General features: G+C 40.1%; 1 protein-coding gene across 3 annotated transcripts in view; it reads left to right on the forward strand.

Moving 5' to 3' along the window:
• VSTM4 (V-set and transmembrane domain containing 4) overlaps window positions 1–17613 on the forward strand; it is a 44500-nt gene that overhangs the window by 15842 nt on the left and 11045 nt on the right. For 2 of the 3 annotated variants that reach the window (XM_020809650.3, XM_072994861.2), the window contains exons 3-7: window positions 1330–1398; window positions 5467–5574; window positions 7148–7181; window positions 11092–11195; window positions 17130–17191. In XM_020809650.3, coding sequence (XP_020665309.3) covers window positions 1330–1398; window positions 5467–5574; window positions 7148–7181; window positions 11092–11195; window positions 17130–17191 — 377 coding nt within the window. The remainder of the gene's footprint in view (window positions 1–1329; window positions 1399–5466; window positions 5575–7147; window positions 7182–11091; window positions 11196–17129; window positions 17192–17613) is intronic. The other variant, XM_020809652.3, reaches the window with a different exon arrangement.

The raw sequence follows: 17613 nt of genomic DNA on the forward strand, positions 1-17613 counted from the left end.
TTGGCACGTTCTTCCACTAGCGCACCTCCCCGTGAGGTACACCTAGAAGATTACCTACGCGCCTCAGATTGTCCCTGACTAGACCCCCCTTGCTCTGGGCACACTTGCCAAGGCTTTGCTGGACCGCTGGACAACTGGACCAGTCGTATCCCACCCGCTGGACACCAATCAATGTGACAAACCCAGACCTACTGGGATATGCCACACGTTAACTAAGCTGCCACCAACCATTCCCTGTAAGGAGTCACACAGACCAGGGATGGATTTTTAAACAGATAAAGAACAAGGTTTATTTAAATACAACACACAGCGAAAATGAAATGATCAGGTGAATAAGATAAAGTAACGTGGCTTATTCTCATTCATACATGCATACAGTTTGGTTCACACAGAACCCTTAACTTGAAGCACAGACCCTGAACCTATCAGTTCTGGCTAACCAACAGACACCTGAACCCATCAGGTTGGTACTCTGACACACAGTAGTACCCTGTCTGACACACAGACTCCCACACCAGCTTCTTCTTCCCAGCTGCTGCTTCTTCTCCCAGCGTCTCAACTTCTCCACACAGGCTTCACCTATATATATAGTACAGCCCCTCCTCCTGATGTCCCGCCTTCCACTCCCCATAGGATGGAACTTTCCCTCCAAACCCATGACAGACAGGTAACATCAGTGCTGTATGTAACACACCTGTTTTCTGATGCCCCACATGGTCATCGGCTTTTTCTGAAGTCCTTCCCTGGCTGACCCCCATCAGTAGAGATATAGCAGGTGGCTGCTGAAGAAAGGGCCTTTTGAGAGAAGCTGTTGCGGCTATGAAGTCTTCTCTCCAGAAAGGTTCCTGTAGCACCTGCCTTGGTGTAATCTAGCACTAGATGAAATTTTTGGTCTTCCAGGCATTTTAATCCGATCCTGCTTTAAATACATTTTTCTGGGGTGTGTTTTTCAATCTATTTGCAAACTGTTTGTGGAATTCTTGGTGCTTTAATGAGTTTGAAGCATATCATAGAAATATCTCTGTTGAGTTAGTATAGTTGTAAATTGACAGTTCGACTTTTTTATAAGAGTCCATTTCACTGGTTTAGAGGCATGTCATTTCATTGAATTAAACAAACTTGTGCCACATTTATAATGTTAAGGTGGGTTTTGTGCATGGCTTCACATCTGATCTTCACTACTAATGTTCGTTACATAGCAAATATCAGGTACAACTTAATTTGATGAAAGGCTTAGCCCCAGAACCTCTGTTTAATGGCAGAGCTTTAGTGTAAAAAGCAAGTATATGAGTAATCTATGTGGATATTCTTTTGTGTGCCCTTTTGCAGTGATTTCATCCCAAGTTTCAGACGACTCCACTCTTGAGAAAAATCACAAGGCCTGGAGGTTTTTTGAAGGTTAAGTATATGTTTTCCCCTTTATTCATCCTTACAGAGATGCTAGAAATTACTCAGAAGTTCTGCCGTGCAGCTTTAATTTGCGAAATAAAAAAAACACAACAAAAATTAAAAACAGAATAGTCCGAAAAGAGAACAACAGAATAATTACTTGAAATCTGTAAATTCTTAGAAATATGAGAGTTGTGTTGATATCTTAACGAAAGGGTTGCTGTCACTGAGCAGCAATAGAATTATTTGCCTCATGAGTCAAAATACTGTCAGCACATAAGGACCTACTTTCTCTACATTTTGACTGAAAGCCTGTCGCTTAGTGTAGTCAGTTGGAGCAAGAGAAGGCCCATTGAATCAGTGGAACTCATGGAGGACTTGACTCACCAAATCTCCGCTAATTCAGTGAGCCTGCTCTACTTGCAGTTTATTATGCTGAGCAACAGGACTTTAAGCCACTCTGTCTAGCTAAGCCTTGTGCATCTCTCTTCACGCTCTGCAGTGGTCTTCAGTTGTAGTTCTGCTTTGGCACTTCCTTTTTTTCATTTTCACTAAATCCGTTTCATGTTGTTGATATCTGCCAGTAAGATGGTATCATCTGTATATGTTGAAGTATTGCTGTTTCTTCCACCAGTTTTCACTCCTGCATCTGAATCTTCTCTGGCGTCCTGTATGATATGATCTATGTACAGAATGAACAGATAAGTGGATGACACGCGCCCTTGTCTGACATCTTTGGCTATAGGAAACTATTCTGTCTCTCCATATTCTGTCCTAAAATTAGTTTCTTGTCTGTAATTCAGGACAATATTGTGCTGAGGGACACTCACTTGTTTCTGAACAACCGGTTGTTTCTCATGATTTGCACAGTCAAAAGATTTGCTGTAATCCATAAAGCATAAACTGATCTGAAATTCTTTGGTGTGCTCCAGTATCAGTGGATATCCGCAATGTAGTCTCAAGTGCCAGCTTGAACATCAGGCATTTCTTGCTCTATATAAAGTAAAGGCCTCTATTGCAACACCTTAAGTATCATTTTGTTTGGGAAATCAGAGCAAAGATCCCGTAGCAACTGCACTCCTTGGCATCTCTTTTCTTAAGGATTGGATTGTATATGGAACATTTCCAGACTGTGAACCATTTGCTTTGTTTTCCATATTTGTTGACATATTCTTGTTTGAATTTTGACAAATTCAATCTCTGTGGCTTGAAATAGTTGTACTGGTATCACATTTACCCTGGTGATTTATTTATTCTCAGTGCTTTCAGAACAGTTTTCACTTCATTTTCTAGAATTGCAGGTTATTCATCATAGGCTTCCTCTTCAAAGGAATGTGTCATCCTTTTATTTCTTCTGAATAGATCTTCAGTACTGTATACTGTTTCCATCTTTTTATTTTCTCCTGGTCAGTTCCCTCTTGGTTATTCATCATACCTAATCTAGATTTACATTTTCCTTTGATTTATTGGATCCTCTGGAAAAGATATCTTGTTTTTCCTTATTTCTTCCTCTCCTCTGTTTTTTGCACTGGTTGTCATAGTGCTTCTCTTTGTCCCTCTGTGACAGTCACTGAAAAATTGCATTCAGAGTTCTGACCCCATTTCTGTCACTTTTTACTTTTGTTTCTCACCTATCCTTTAGCTTTAAGTGTTTCTTCCATCATCCATGTAGGTTTTTTCCCCTTTTTAGTGCAGTAATTGTCTTTTTGCATTCTTCAGTAATAATATGATTTCAATCCACATTTCTTCTGGTTTATGGACAATTGATTTTAGTAATACAAAACTGTTCTATAATTCTTTTAGTGTTCTTTTTCAGCTTTACTCAAATGTTGGAGATTAACATTTCACGGTCAGTACCACAGTCTGTACCTGGTCTTGTTTGGGTGGAGAGGATTCAGCTTCTTCACTTCCTGCTTCCAGTTATGTCATCTATTTGGTTTCTATTTTGACCATCTGGTGATGTCTATGTGTTCAGTCATGTGTCTAATTACTTGTAGCATGTACTGTATGTGCAATAAATAGATTGCTCACTTCACAGAACTCTTCGAATTGTTTTCCCGCTTCATTTCTGTTCCCTAGACCAAATTTTCTACCATTGTTTGGTTCTCCTTTGTTTCCTACTTAGTCACCTATGATTATATCTTGTTTTGGTGTGTGATCAGTTTCCTCCCGGATGCTCGCATAAAAGCTTTCAATTTCATCTTCAGCATCTGTATTTGGAGCATAGATCTGAATGATAGTTATGGTGATAGGGTTTCCATGGAGTCTGATTGATATTATTCAATTAAACTTTGTGTTATAGCCCATAACTGTCTGTGCTACATCTTGTCTCAGTATTAGAGTCACTCAATTTCGTCTGAATTTGTCATACCTAGAGTAGAACACTTTGTAGCTGTCTGACTGAAAATACCCCTTTCCAGTCCACTTTAGCTCACTGACACCAAGCATTGAAGTGCTTATACATTCCTTTTCTTGTTTTATGGTTTCTTGTTTACCTTGATCCATACTTCTCATGTTCCAGTTATATGTATTGTGCAGCATCAGAGTTTCCTTTCACCTCTGTGCATGTCAGCCACTAGACGTCCTTCTGTCTCTAATCTAGTTGCATCATTGGTGATAGCACTACTCATACTTGTCCTTTGCTTTTCCTCAGTAGCTGATTGAGTGCTTTCCAACCTGGGAGTTTCCTCTTCCAACAATGTCTCTTGTTTCATTTTGGATTGTCTCATCATAGGGTTTTCATGGTAAGGAAACTTCAGTGGTGGTTTACCATGCCTACATTCTATGCAGTAATATCAAAAGTTAGCTCGAGTGTCGCTGCCATTGCCTCCTCCACCAGTATCTCCTCGGGCTACTGCAGCTGCCTACTGTTGCCCCCATCACCATTGGAACTATCCTTCTCTTCTGTTGTTGTGGCCATTACCCTTGAAGAGCATTTCTCTTCTTTTACACCTTGTTTATTTATTTGTAAAGGATTAACCCTTTTGTTATTGTAGAGATTAAGTGTTACCTGTTATTTAAGAGTCTTAACTCTGGAAGACTATAAACTATTGAAGAACAACAGCTTCACTGCTGCTTCTGTTGTGTGCTGAGTGAACAGTTAAGTAAAAGTAGAAATTAGTGAAGGAATTCCATTTAACAAATTTAATCAATTAGCCTGAAAGCATAAATTCAAAGAATAAATAATATTCTATGAAGCAGTATATGTGTGAAGATCCTCAGTCATCCAGGTGAGGTTATCTGAAATCTGAGTCATGGCAACTGGACTTCTTTCTTGATAGGTTGCAACGTGTTGCTATTCATCCAAGTAGCTTCTTCAGTCATATTCTATGAAATAAAATTTTAAATCTCAGCCATCTTTTATTATCATCTATTAATTAGGTGTGCCTGTGTTTGAGGCTGGATGTTCCTGAATATTGCAAAATTAATTTTACGTACGGAATAATATTAGATTTCATTGCAGTGCTGAAATATTGTAATCTTATTAAATTAAAAATGCAACAATAAGAAATTGTTTCATTAGCCATTTTGGCCGTATTCTTTTGCCCTTCTGTCCATGCCCCCTTGAGAGCATGGTCCCTGAACAGCTGGTTACTATATATATATATAAAAAGAAACACCCTTAGCACTGTTGCCTTCTCATTTCTTACAGGATTGCTGCCTAAGACATTCCAAAGTTTGAAGATTATTGTAAAACTACTTGAAACCTAACACAATAGTAGTAGATAAAATATTAGTATCACAATAACTAGTGAAAATGAGCAAAAATTATGAGAAAAGAAAATGAAATATTATTGTAGGCCTGCTTGCTTTGCAGTGGTTGAGGCTGGGCAAGCGCTTCACCTCATTTTGTTGCAATATCACCTCTCCATGCCCTGCTTGAAATAAACTACAAAAAATGGATTTTTTGCAGGTTTTTTTTTCCGACCAACACATTGAGGGGCACCAAGATAGCCTTGAGAAGCATCATGTGTTTTTGCTGGGTTTTGGCTGTCTGTTTTGTTTTGCTTTTGCATGGTTTCTCTTCCATTCAGAGGATGCTATTTGGCTGATTCTTACTCCCAACTTGCCTTCCAGACCTGTATGTCATTGCTGTGTTCGTGTGCTCCATAGGCATTGTTAGCCTTCTGCTGTTTTCAGTTGTCATCCTCTGCCAGACCATGATCAACAGGAAACGGTCACATGGTGAGTGATGAAGGAATGCTGAGATAGACAGAGATGCTGTTTTTGTAGGGCCGCATCCAAACCATGGGAAATCTTGACCGGCAGTCTATGGAACGATTTCTAAGTTGATGTAGGAATGCTACATATTTTGAGTGCTTGCTGTTTTGTCCAGAAAGCAGAGGAGAGGCTGTTGATAGTACTGTCCTGAAGGTGTCTGGCTTATCATTCAGCCTGGATGTAGTGAAGAGAAATATGCCTGTTTGTGGTTCCCACAGTCAGACAACATTGCACAGCAAATTGCTACAATGGTGTGGTGTATGTATAGAAACCAAGAATGTCTCCTTCATAAAAAAAAAAAAAAAAACCCACACAAAGATTTTACAGGCTTATTGTACACAGACACTCTTGCACCTATCTGAAAATTTTGCAAGCAACTCACCTTGAGGCACTCAGTTTTGTATGTCATAGAACCATGGAGTTCGAAGGGGCCTATAAGGCTAGCAAAGCCACCCCCCTGTCCAGTGCAGGAATCCAAATCAAAGCAGATCTGACAAGTAGTTGTCCAGTTTTCTCTTGAATGCCTCCAGCATTGGAGCATTCACCATCTTCCCAGGTAATTGGTTCCTTTGTCATTCCACTCTAACAGTTAAGACGCCTTTCCTGATATTCATAGTCATAGTCAAGCAAACTGGCCACAAAATCCCAGAGAGTGTAGGGCATCCTTGAGAAGATATTCCTTGCACAAAAATTCCTAGCATTTATTTGTGTGGAACATAGGTTTCAACAATTCAGAAGTGGGTGCTGTGCTTGGATATTTCTTCTGTTTCTTATACAGACAAATTGGGTGGGGAGAGATATCGTGTGTGCCTATTAAGTAGATAAAAGGGGTACTTAATGGTTACTTTTTTTAAAAAAAACTCTCATATGTGAAATATGCCTAGAACAGAAACCCCTGCATTTATTTATTTGAAAATGCCACAGTAATATATGGACTTGAAGTGAGTTCTGCTTTGGATCTACAAAGAAGCATTGTGCCTCTAAACAGAAGTGGAACCGAAGCAAATTTCAGTCTGAATCTTTTTTTCTCTGCCTAACCCTGCTAAAAACAGCAGAAATTAGCAGAACGGGCATTGAGTCAATTTATAATTCCTGAGGGGGAGGGAGTGTTTTTCAAAATACTTGTAATTACTTGCTCATTTCCTAAGAGGATGTGTGTGTTGTTGTAATTGTGGGGTGGGGGGTGTTTCAGTTTAAATTAAAAACTTGTTTTCTACATTTTCCCGATAAAATTCAGCACTGAGACAGGCTGTCCTTGTGTTATCTGCCGTTATCCTGTGCTTTTGGCTAGCAAGCTCTTCATTCTAGGGCTCCTTCCTGGCCACTGCAAGGTTATCTCAGGATTCCATTGATTGCTCTCTATTGCTGTGTGTTTCTTCTGTTTGTGGACATTTGCTTATGGTTGTACGTAACTTGCAGGTGTAGTTACAGTTTCTTACCTAGAAGTGAGGGAATGGGCCTTCTTGAAAAGCTGCATTTATTTTTATTTCTCCCTGTTTTCTGTTTTTCCTTTTTTGTTCTCCACTATTTTTCACAGTGAAACATTACTTGGTGGAGTGTTCTCAGAACAGGTAGGCAGAGGCGTTTCACTTACATACACTTAACATTTTGGTTTGTTTCACTTTTCTCCAAATAGGTCTTAAAGATGGTTTTAATTTGTTTCCTAGTTTAAGTAAAATATATTGCTTGAAATCCTGTTGCACAGTTACTCAAAAGCAGTACATTTTGGAAGTGAATTGCCATAAGTTAAGAAATTTCCACCAGCATTGTCTGTTGCACACTGAGTGCTATGGAGATTTTTTAAGTCATTGCAATTTGCTTTGGAATGTTACACCTTTTGCATAACTGCAACAGGATTTTAGCCATAGTGATATAACTCAAACAAATTTTAGAACTTGTTTATTAAAGAGGGAATGGCCAGACTTCTCTTCCATTGTAAAATCTAGTGCTGATCAAATTTCCATCCCACCCTGAGAAAAGTCCTCACCAGATCTCAGTTCTGTCTTATCCAAGCTTCACAGCTTCTTAACTCCCCTCCAACCCACCCTAGGTTCTGTTAGGACAGATTATGGAAGAGAGAAAACTGGGAAGCTGAATCCAGTGGACTCACCATTGTTAATACCAACTGAAAGTGGCTCTCCAAGGATTCAAGCAGGAGATTACCCAGGTCCATTTTAGGGACTGAAACTGGGGCATTTTGGATGCAAAGCATTTGCTCTGCCATGAGCTACAGCTACTATCCAGAGAGGTGTATCTGTGACTCATCCTTCATTGCCCTTTGTTCCATTTCTCTCTTACACTTCCATCTTCTGAAGATGGAGGAAGAAATACTTAGATAATGACATACAAAAAGAACCGTGTCACTGACTGGATTGATAGTTCATGCTATTGGTAGTTCATGTGGTCCATGTGGGTTTTTCGGGTTCTTTGGCTGTGTTTTAAGGTTGTTCTTCCTAACGTTTCACCAGTCTCTGTGGCCGGCATCTTCAGAGGACAGGAGTAGCACTCTGTGTCCATTGTTATTACTGCAAGCTAAAGATGTTCAACCTAGATTGGATATCCAGCACATATTGATTTGAAATTCATTTGAGAAGCTTCATCTAGAACTTTATATATGTACTAAATGAGAATGGAGGCTGTGTTGGATCTTAGGGCCTACAACAAACATATCCAGAACAAAAGTTCATTATGAGAACTTTCAAATCAATCTCAGATGCAGTTAAGTTTATCCACAGATCTGATAGAGGCCTGGCTTCATGTAGCTTCTCCCCCATCCCAGACACAACAGATGCCTCCAGTTTGCAGGATGCTTAGTTGGCTGCCTGAATGGATCCCTGCGTGCCCCATGTTTTGATCAAAGCTCAGTGCCATTTGTGGCACATGTTTAATCCTGGCAAGACTCAATGTCTTCTTAGTTACCGAGATAGTGTACTCATTATGCTGACCAAGTGGTGCTTTAACCATGGAAATGATGACTACCACATTGTCCAGGTTTGCTCTTCCATGTTCTTTCTGTGCTTCATTATTCATCTGAATTTAAATGCATTCAGGCATTAACTAGAATCTGCTCTCTAGAAGGGCTGCTATTTATTATGAATGAACTGTATACCACTGTTCATTAGATTTCTTACCAGTTTACAAAATAAAACAATAAAAGGAGCACCAATAAAACAGAAATTAAATTATTAAAAGTCTGAATAAACAGAACCAATATATTTAAAAAGCAGTAAAAACAAGCAACTTTTTTTAAAAAAATCCTCTTAAAAAGAATTTTCTGACATCTACAGGTAGATAGGTTCCAGAGCATTCAGGTTGTCACAGAGAAAATCCTGTCTTGTATAGAAATTACTCCAGGAACATGAAGCAGAAAATCTTGAATGTTGAAGGGCCCATAAAAGAAGACAGATTATCTGTGATAAGTAGGATCCAGATCATCACCAACCAAAAGGGCTCAACACAGATCTCCAGACTGAGTGCTTTCTTTAATATCTGTTAATTAGAGGGTTCTCTTCCCACTTTCTCCAGCTTTACCATAATTGCCTGTAAAGCACTCAACTCAGTCGTGGCTTAAACTGGTCCATACCCTGCAGTCAGTAGGGCCTACAGACTTTCATCACTGATGAAAATGAAGAAGAGGTTCCAGCCAAAAAGAAGAACATTAGGCAGGGTATTTTGGAAGCATCAGGAATCTATGGTTGGAAACCCAGTGACCGATTTCTACTGCACCCCAAACACCCAGTATTTTAGCTTGAATAATATTTGAAAGTTTGCATTTAGAGGAAAATCAGCAAGTAAGCTTGCATGATTTATGGGGTTTCGCTCCTAAAAGTGCTTGCAGACACCAATGTAACTGTTTTAGGACGTTGTTATAGAGAGATAAGAGACTGGAATGGAGTCAGTGGGGAAGCTGTGGCCTCAGGAAGAAAAGGATTAGAAGAGGAGAAATAATGTGTCATTGTGGATCCGCTTTGAATACAGATCAATGTTCCCTCTAAAATGTGTGTGTGTGTGTGAGCATGTGGAGCTACATCAGGGCTGCACACCAGCAGCCACAATTGGCATCCATTTATTTATTTATTTATTTATTTATTTATTTATTTATTTATTTATTTATTTATTTATTTATTTATTTATTTATATGCCGCCCACTCTACCCAAAAGTCTCTGGGCGGCTTACAACAATTTAAATTCAATTTAGTTCCACTTTTGGCTGAAAACCCCACCCCCTGTATGCACCCAGGAGTGAGGCTTCCAAAATCAAAAATTAAAGGAAAGGTTGGTGCATATCCGTTTTGGAATTTGATTAACTATTAATGTTGCAGTTGGGTCGTTATTTGGTACAAATGGCTATAAGAACTTTTGTTCACGTTAGTTCATGATTACCTCGGAAGTTTAATGTTCAATTTTTTAAAAAAATTATAGAATTTATTATTTTAAATAAAATAAATAAAAATAATTATTTCCATGCTCTGCTTCCTTCTTGTCACCTGAGCATCTGCAGTGAGTGGCATCTAAGGTATTAAATATCAACACTTCCTATCTGCTTAACTAGTATAGAATAAGCTGTCACTTTAAAAAGTAAAAAACAGTTCCCCACTTTGAAATCTATGTAAGTGATGTCTATAGTGAATAAATGTGGAACAAAAGTTAGTGGATGTGAGTGGGTGGGGCAGAAGGATGGTGAGTAAGAAGACGTAACTGAACAGGTTGTAAGATGAGATCCTAGGCTTTGGCACAGATATGCTTCCCCAATAGTAAATTTGACCTTACTATTCTAATCCAACAGCTATATTAGGGGTTTTGTAATCCTTCTGGGGAAAAAGTGACAGCTTCAGGAAAGCAGCTTTAACACACGTAGCACTGGGAGTCCACAGTGACATAATTCGTAGAGCATTCTTTGTAAATCCCAGTTCCTTCCCAAACGGATGAGTTTCCACTTTTCTGCCATTTACTTTTAACCCGTGGTGCTTGCACCCTTTGGGGTTGGTGCAGTAGAAGATACAGCCCAGGTGGGCAGAGCTAGGGTTGGCCAAGCAGGGAGCAAATAGGACTTTTCATGCACACATGAACAGAGAGCAGGAGGGAGAAAAGAAGGTAAGCAAGTGCTCGCATTTATGTACAGTAGGAAAAGAGAGGAGAAATGGAAGGGAGACTCTGACCCACTGCCTCCGATAAAGATGGGCTCCCGCTGAGGGTAGTCTGAGGCTGAGATGTGTGGGTGCCCCTCTTGCTGAAATCGACAAAGTGTCGGTGCCAATAACAAACAAATTTTCAAACGCAACGGTTCGAGCTCTGTACCTGACGCATGCGATAAAAATGAAAAACACATGTTTAATATGGCAGATCTATTTGCATTAAGACTTTGGAGAGCAGAATCTTTTTGTTGTGTTTATGCCTTCAAATTAAATATCATGGGTCTAATTTGGTGTATTGGGCTTCTTCCCCCCACCCTGCATCACCCACATCTTCTTTGCTTTCCAGCTTAGGGGAAACAGTCACCAGTGTGACAAGCTTGTCTCCAGCACAGCCTGTAAAAATCAAAAGGAAGAAGAAGGTTGAACAACCTCCTGCTATTCCGGCCAAAGGTATTTGGGAGACATTAAGCACCTGGGACTGTGGGTATTGTTTGATAGTTACAGTGAAGTAACCTAGGAGGGAGAATTTGTGGATTGAGCTCCTGAATCTTCATATTCCAGAACTCAAGATGAGGAAATACGCTCTGCCCACACATTCCGATTCTACTGCATTCTAGATCTGTGGGTTGCCTCTTGCTCATGTTTTCCTTCTCTAACTCAGCTTGAGGAACATTGATTCCAGAATTGCCATTTATGCAACTTGCTGGTTGCATAAATACTACTAAAACCCCACATCTCTTTTTCTTACAGGCTGTTAATGGACACCACTACGTCTAACCTTTTGATTAGACTAGTGGTTCCCAACTTTGGGTCCCCAGATGTTCTTGAACTGAAACTCCCAGAAGCCTTTACCACTAGCCGTGATGGCCAGGATTTCTGGGAGTTGTAGTCCAAAAACATCGAGGACCGAAGGTTGGAAACCACTGGATTAGGATACTGCCCCCCAAAGGATATTGGTGTGAATTTGTTTTCCCACTGTGATTTAATCAGTGTGCAAACATATTCCTGTGTAACCTGTAAGAAAAGAAATGGTACAACCCATACATGAAACTACTACATAGATTTGAAATCATAGTTAATTTATTAGTACCATGCTGCAAACAAGATCTGGCAAATTGAAACCTCAAATCCCAGGAATAAGTTAAAATGAGGAAAATGTCATAAATATATTTATCCAGAAGCATTTAAGCTCTTAAGGGATGGATAGGTTGAGAGTGGAACTGAAACAAGGTACCAGTTGGATTCAGACAAAAAAATTTGAAATGCAGTTTTCTGTAGTTTTTTTGGCTGAATGGGGTTTTGAACACAGGACTACTTTGATCTACACCCCAAATGCCAAATCTGTTAACAAACAGTGGATTTGTAACTGCTCTCAGTGGAAGTTTAAAATCAATTCTTAGAGATCCCTTGTATAAAGAACCTTGAAGGAAAGATTCCCTGGCTGAAATCCTTTTGGGTTATGTACATTGGTGGAAAGATGATGATGCGATCTGAAGGCAGTGATTTTTGGTAATTAAATAATTCCACCTTCTGTACCACGGCTCTCACAGCCTCCATGCAGTGAAAGGAATTACATGGCAATTGAAAAAAAATACTGTGTAAGAGAAGTAGAAAGTTTTCAGTTATTGAAAATCACTCTCTGCTGGTGTCATCATCACCCTTCCACAGGCATACATTACCCAACAGGATTTCAGCCCTGTGTAATGTTCATTATCAAACTGCAATTACTGAAACTTTTGGTATTGTATAACAGGAAATCTCCCAGGATTTGATGAAAGTGTATCCCTTTCTTCACCAGTTATGTTATTTAATTTCATAGGCAACTAAAATTTTCTTGTAGACATCTCAGACGTTCAGGGCAATTGCTATAATTACACGAAACAACAGTAGTATCTAGAAATATGCCTTTTTGGTTTAAGACTTCTCAGAGCTTTCTAGCTTGCGCTTTAAATTTCCTGATGAGCACTACCTAGACCCCTGCCCCAGACAATGTTCTTTTTCTCTCAATATATACAGGGTTTCCCCTCCTCCCCATGAGTGATTCCCTAATCTCTGTGCTGGGATTTTGATTTGATTTCCCCATCCAGTATTTTGTCAAGAGATCTTCATAGCACCAGCCAAGGGGGCGGGCACAGCTTGGGAACAGAAATCCCAGAACATCAATTTAGATTTTGTGCTCTTCCAAAATAAAGAGACAATGTAAGGCAGTACAGATGCTCTGCCTAGAACATCCTGGACTACACTTGCCTGCCTTTCAAAGAACCTCGCCATTATCTAAAGAATTATATGAAGAGGAGAATATAGCTACTAGGATTGGGAGTAGCCTTTGGATTGTATAGGCAAAGCTGAGAAATGCCACTAAACATTTATCTCTCACAGCTTAGAAACATCACTGGATTTTCCCACCAATCCTTTTAGCCTTAAAAACCTTCTTGTACAGTGGTGCCTCGCAAGACAATGTTACTTTGTTCCATGAAAATCACTGTCTTGTGAAAACATTGTCTTGTGAAATGCGGTTCCCCATTGGAATCCATTGGGATCCATTTAATGCGTTCCAATGGGGAAAATAGACGTCGTCTTGTTTTGTGACCCAGCTGTCAAAATCACTGTCTTGCGAAAAAAACATCCCTAAAAAAACCGTTTGCGAAGCGTGGACCCAGCTGTCAAAATCGTTGTCTTACGAAAAACTATCCTGGAAAAAAACATCTTGCAAAGCATAGACCGAAACATCGTCTAGTGAAAATCTCCCATAGGGAAAACAGTTTTGCAAAGTACTATAGCGACCACAAAAACCCATCTTGCGAATTAACCGTTTTGCGAGGTAATCGTCTAGTGAGGCACCACTGTATTTTTAAACTTTTTTGATGTTTAAGAATTAAATATAACTTTCTGTCTTTCTTTTCCTTGCAACCACTATTTGCTGATTAGGTAAAAAGAAAAAAAAGTTAACCACATTCATCCCATGTTTTCTTTGAACTTGCTCATTTCTATTTCATTGTTTCATAATGAATAACAGATGAAATGAACGGGTCCCGTTCAGCTTGGTGTTTCATTTTATCCTGTAATGAAAGCTACACATGCCTAAATTCCATCTTTATTTTTAGTATAACTCGTTTAGGATGTTACCACACTGCCCATTTTGGTACAGGCTGGTGCAGTCTAAATAGGGTCACTTGAAGTTGAGCGGGAGGAGCAATATGCCATGTGGTGTGATCCTCATGTCCAAATGACATACTGACCTCAAGCAATCCTACTTCCAGTATCGTAAAATGGCTTAATAAACTGCTTCTCTGTCTGCTAGACCATTGCTGATGCGCCGAGTCGCTTAGCTTAAATTATTTTTTTCTTTCAGTTGTGAGAAACTGCCAACAGCTGCAGTTTTGATCAGCATTACACACAAGAGAAAGAGGGGAAGTGTTCAATTTACTGGTATCCTGAAGCAGCTTGTTTATTAAGCCACTTCACAATACTGGAAATTCAAAGTGAAAGGAGCATTGGCAGGTTTGCCACCCTCAAGGCTCAATTTTAATCTGTTTCCAGCAATCACACACACGGGGAATGGACTAAACTATTTTTTTTCCAATATTATATTTTTAAACTACTAGGAATAAGGTAGGGAATACAAAAGGTAAAAGGAAATGGAAGAGATGGGAAAAAGGTTTTAAGGATAGGAGAACACAGAATATACAATCATCCAATCCATTCATATTAAGTATACAAGCAACCAAACTATTCATTTTTCCAATAAAAAAATTAATTTTCCACTTTTTTAAACTGTTTGATTACCCTCTACCTATCAACTTACATTTATGTTTTAGTTTAAATCTAAGTTATACCAACACTATCAGGAAACCAAGACCAATTGTAAAATACATCCCCTCTTTCAAGTTCCTTCTGTCTTAGACATACATTCAACACACCTGAAAAAGTATCCATTTCTGCCACTTCCCATATTTCCTCAGTACGCTTCTCATGTTTCTGTGGCTGTTTTCTTCCAGTTTTTGGAAGAGAAGGATGAATCCAGGACAGTAACCCTATTTTTAATATCACATTTTCTGACTGTTTTAGCTAAATAGCTCACTGGGTAACTCTATCCCATCTATGTTACCTGGCATTGCACGCAATAAAAAAAGTTCTGGAGTTAGTACAGTTTCATTTAACTGTTGTTTAACATCGACTTCTCTTTCATCAAATCTTCCACTTAGCTGAGACACTCATTTACCTGCTGAAATCTTGTTATTATTATCATCTGCATGGTACCCTGCCATTGTTTATCTGACAAAGTCCCCAACAGTTGATATTTTAATTTTTCGGAGGCCATTTCCATCTTTCCAATGAGTATGGTCTGTATAAAATAATGCTCTTTAGTTTCCACTATTTTATCAACAAACCAAACCCATCATCATAAACCTCCCATAAGTACTTCCTCCCCTCCTTACCCAGATATTATAGTATATAGATCAACTTTTAGCCCAACAATTTAAATTACAACCATAGCAGTATTATCAGAGTCCCACACAGTCCAGCCAAGAAAAAGTCCAGACTAAACAGCAGACACAGGAAGTCAGTCTCTCCAATAGATATCCTTATAATCTCTCAAACTCCAGTTCTGGTTTTCCTAGCTCCTCAGTCTATTCAGTTGTGTTCATCTCGCTGATGATTCACAGTCCATTTTCTTGCTTCCAAAAGTTTATTCCTCCTCCTAAAACCCAGCAAGGTTCTGTTATCAAGGAATGGACTAAACCAGAACATACCTGCCCACACACAAAAAAGTAGGTCTCTGTCAGGGGCTTAGAAAGGTGTGTGTGGGCACTCTAGTCTCTTGGTCTCTTCCAACAATTACGTTGTGTAGTCATTGCGAAAAAGAGAAAATCAATCTGTCCCCACAGTGCACCAAAGTGGAACAAATGTCTGTCTGGACATGCTCTGAGTGTAAAGAATTTGTCGTTTCCTATTGTTGTAGTTGTTCCTAAGGCCATTGGCTTCCAGATTTAGGTCCCCAGATTTTGCTGGACCTCAGCTGCCATATTGTGCATGCATGTTGTGAGAATGGCTGATGGTCAGATTCCAAAATATCTCCTGTATGGAGAATTAGTGTAGGGAAATCGCCCCAGAGGGAGACCACAGCTGTGATATAAGGATATCTGCAGGTGGGATCTGAAGGCCTTGGAAATAGACCTCAACAGATGAGAAACCTTGACATCTGAGAGTTCAGCCTGGAGGCAGGCTGTGCATCACGGCCTCTCCCAATTTGAAGAGACCCTTGCCCAGCAGGCCAAGGCAAGGAGGCAATCCTGAAACCAGCAAAATCAGGGAGCTGGACAGGGGACAGATTGTATTTGTCTTCAGTGTGGAAGGGATGGTCACTCTCAAATTGGCCTCCTCAGGCACACTAGATGCTGTTCCAAGTCCTCCATACAGAGCACAATACCATAGTCTCTCAAGACTGAAGGATGCCTAATCTAAAAAAGAGAAACAAATACATGTAAGAAAAATTGCTTTGACCCTGAGACAAGAAGAATAGAGCTGCTAGTCCTTTCTAAGGCTAAACTATCACATATGCAGGAGCAATTCCAGGCCATTCCATTGTTGGCTCTCATCCAGCTTTATTTACTTATCAGCAGCTGGAGCTGCACACCTAGTCTCCTGATTGTAAAAAAACAAAATAAAACTGTGCCAACCAATTTGTTTATGGGCAGGGTAAATCCAATTCTCCTGTTTCATCCAAGCTGCTGATAGGTGGCATTACAGCTGTTGGAGGAGAGTTCCACATGTGGCAGCGAGACCAGGAAGAAGAGTCCCACAAGGGCCCTTCTTTGCTGGGGATGGGGGGGGAGAGACTCCCTTGCCTGTGGGCATAGAAGCTTCTGATTGCCAATATCCCTGAAGTGGAAGAGAGTGTCAGGGCACAGAAGGCAGTGTGCTCCTCTGGCCTGGTTATTTATGGGATAATACTAGTTTTGTATTTCTGATTGGGGTTTCTATGTCCAGAGCAAGTTATTTCCACTCAGTACTGTGGTTGGGGGAAAGAAAATCTGTTTTGTATAGTAGATCAGTGGTCCCCAACCTTGGTCCTCCAGATGTTCTTGGACTGCAACTCCCGGAAGCCTTCACCACCACCTCTGCTGGCCAAGATTTCTGGGAGTTGAAGTCCAAAAACATCTGGAGGCCCAAGGTTGGGGACCACTGTAGTAGATGACAAAGATTGCTAACTAGAGTCTTGCTTTCTAAAGCACAAATTGCTTTTGAACTGGATTCCAGTGAACTTTCCTTTTCCATTCACACAGCTGACCTGTTGTGATCCAAAGGGGCTGCGTATCTAGAAATAACTCTGTTTGCTGATATAGGAAATCATCCCACACTGTCTGGCTTTTATTTCTGCAGCACCAGTATCTAGTGCTTTCTCTAAGCCGAAGCTTCTGAAACCGCAGAGGAAAATCCTGCTGGTGAGTAATCCCACTCAACATTTTGTCTTTCCATCAAACGCTGTGAGGTTAGTCACAGTTTACTGGTCAAGCTACACAGAGCATTGGAAAGGCTGGCTAAAGATATCTGCCCTCTCTGGCAGAGGAACACATGGAAAAGTCAAAAATCCCTTTCTCTGCAAATCCAAATCCATAGTAATGATGATGTAATTAGCCATTTGCTGTCCTTTAATGTTAAGGTGGACGCTGTCTCAGCCAGCTTTTGCAAGGACTGGTTGTTAGGTTTCCATCCTCCTCCCGTCCCGCCCCTCAACTTCTCTGTGGTTGAAGAATGGGAGGGGAACTGAATCCTTGTAAAGAGATAGTGATATCTGATGTTAGAGCTTCATCGGTGCTTCAAACAGCTACCTGGGTATGTTGCTGGGCATGGCCGTGCCCATGCG

The sequence above is a fragment of the Pogona vitticeps genome, chromosome 3, assembly GCF_051106095.1.
Source record: "Pogona vitticeps strain Pit_001003342236 chromosome 3, PviZW2.1, whole genome shotgun sequence".
NCBI classification, from domain to species: domain Eukaryota; kingdom Metazoa; phylum Chordata; class Lepidosauria; order Squamata; family Agamidae; genus Pogona; species Pogona vitticeps.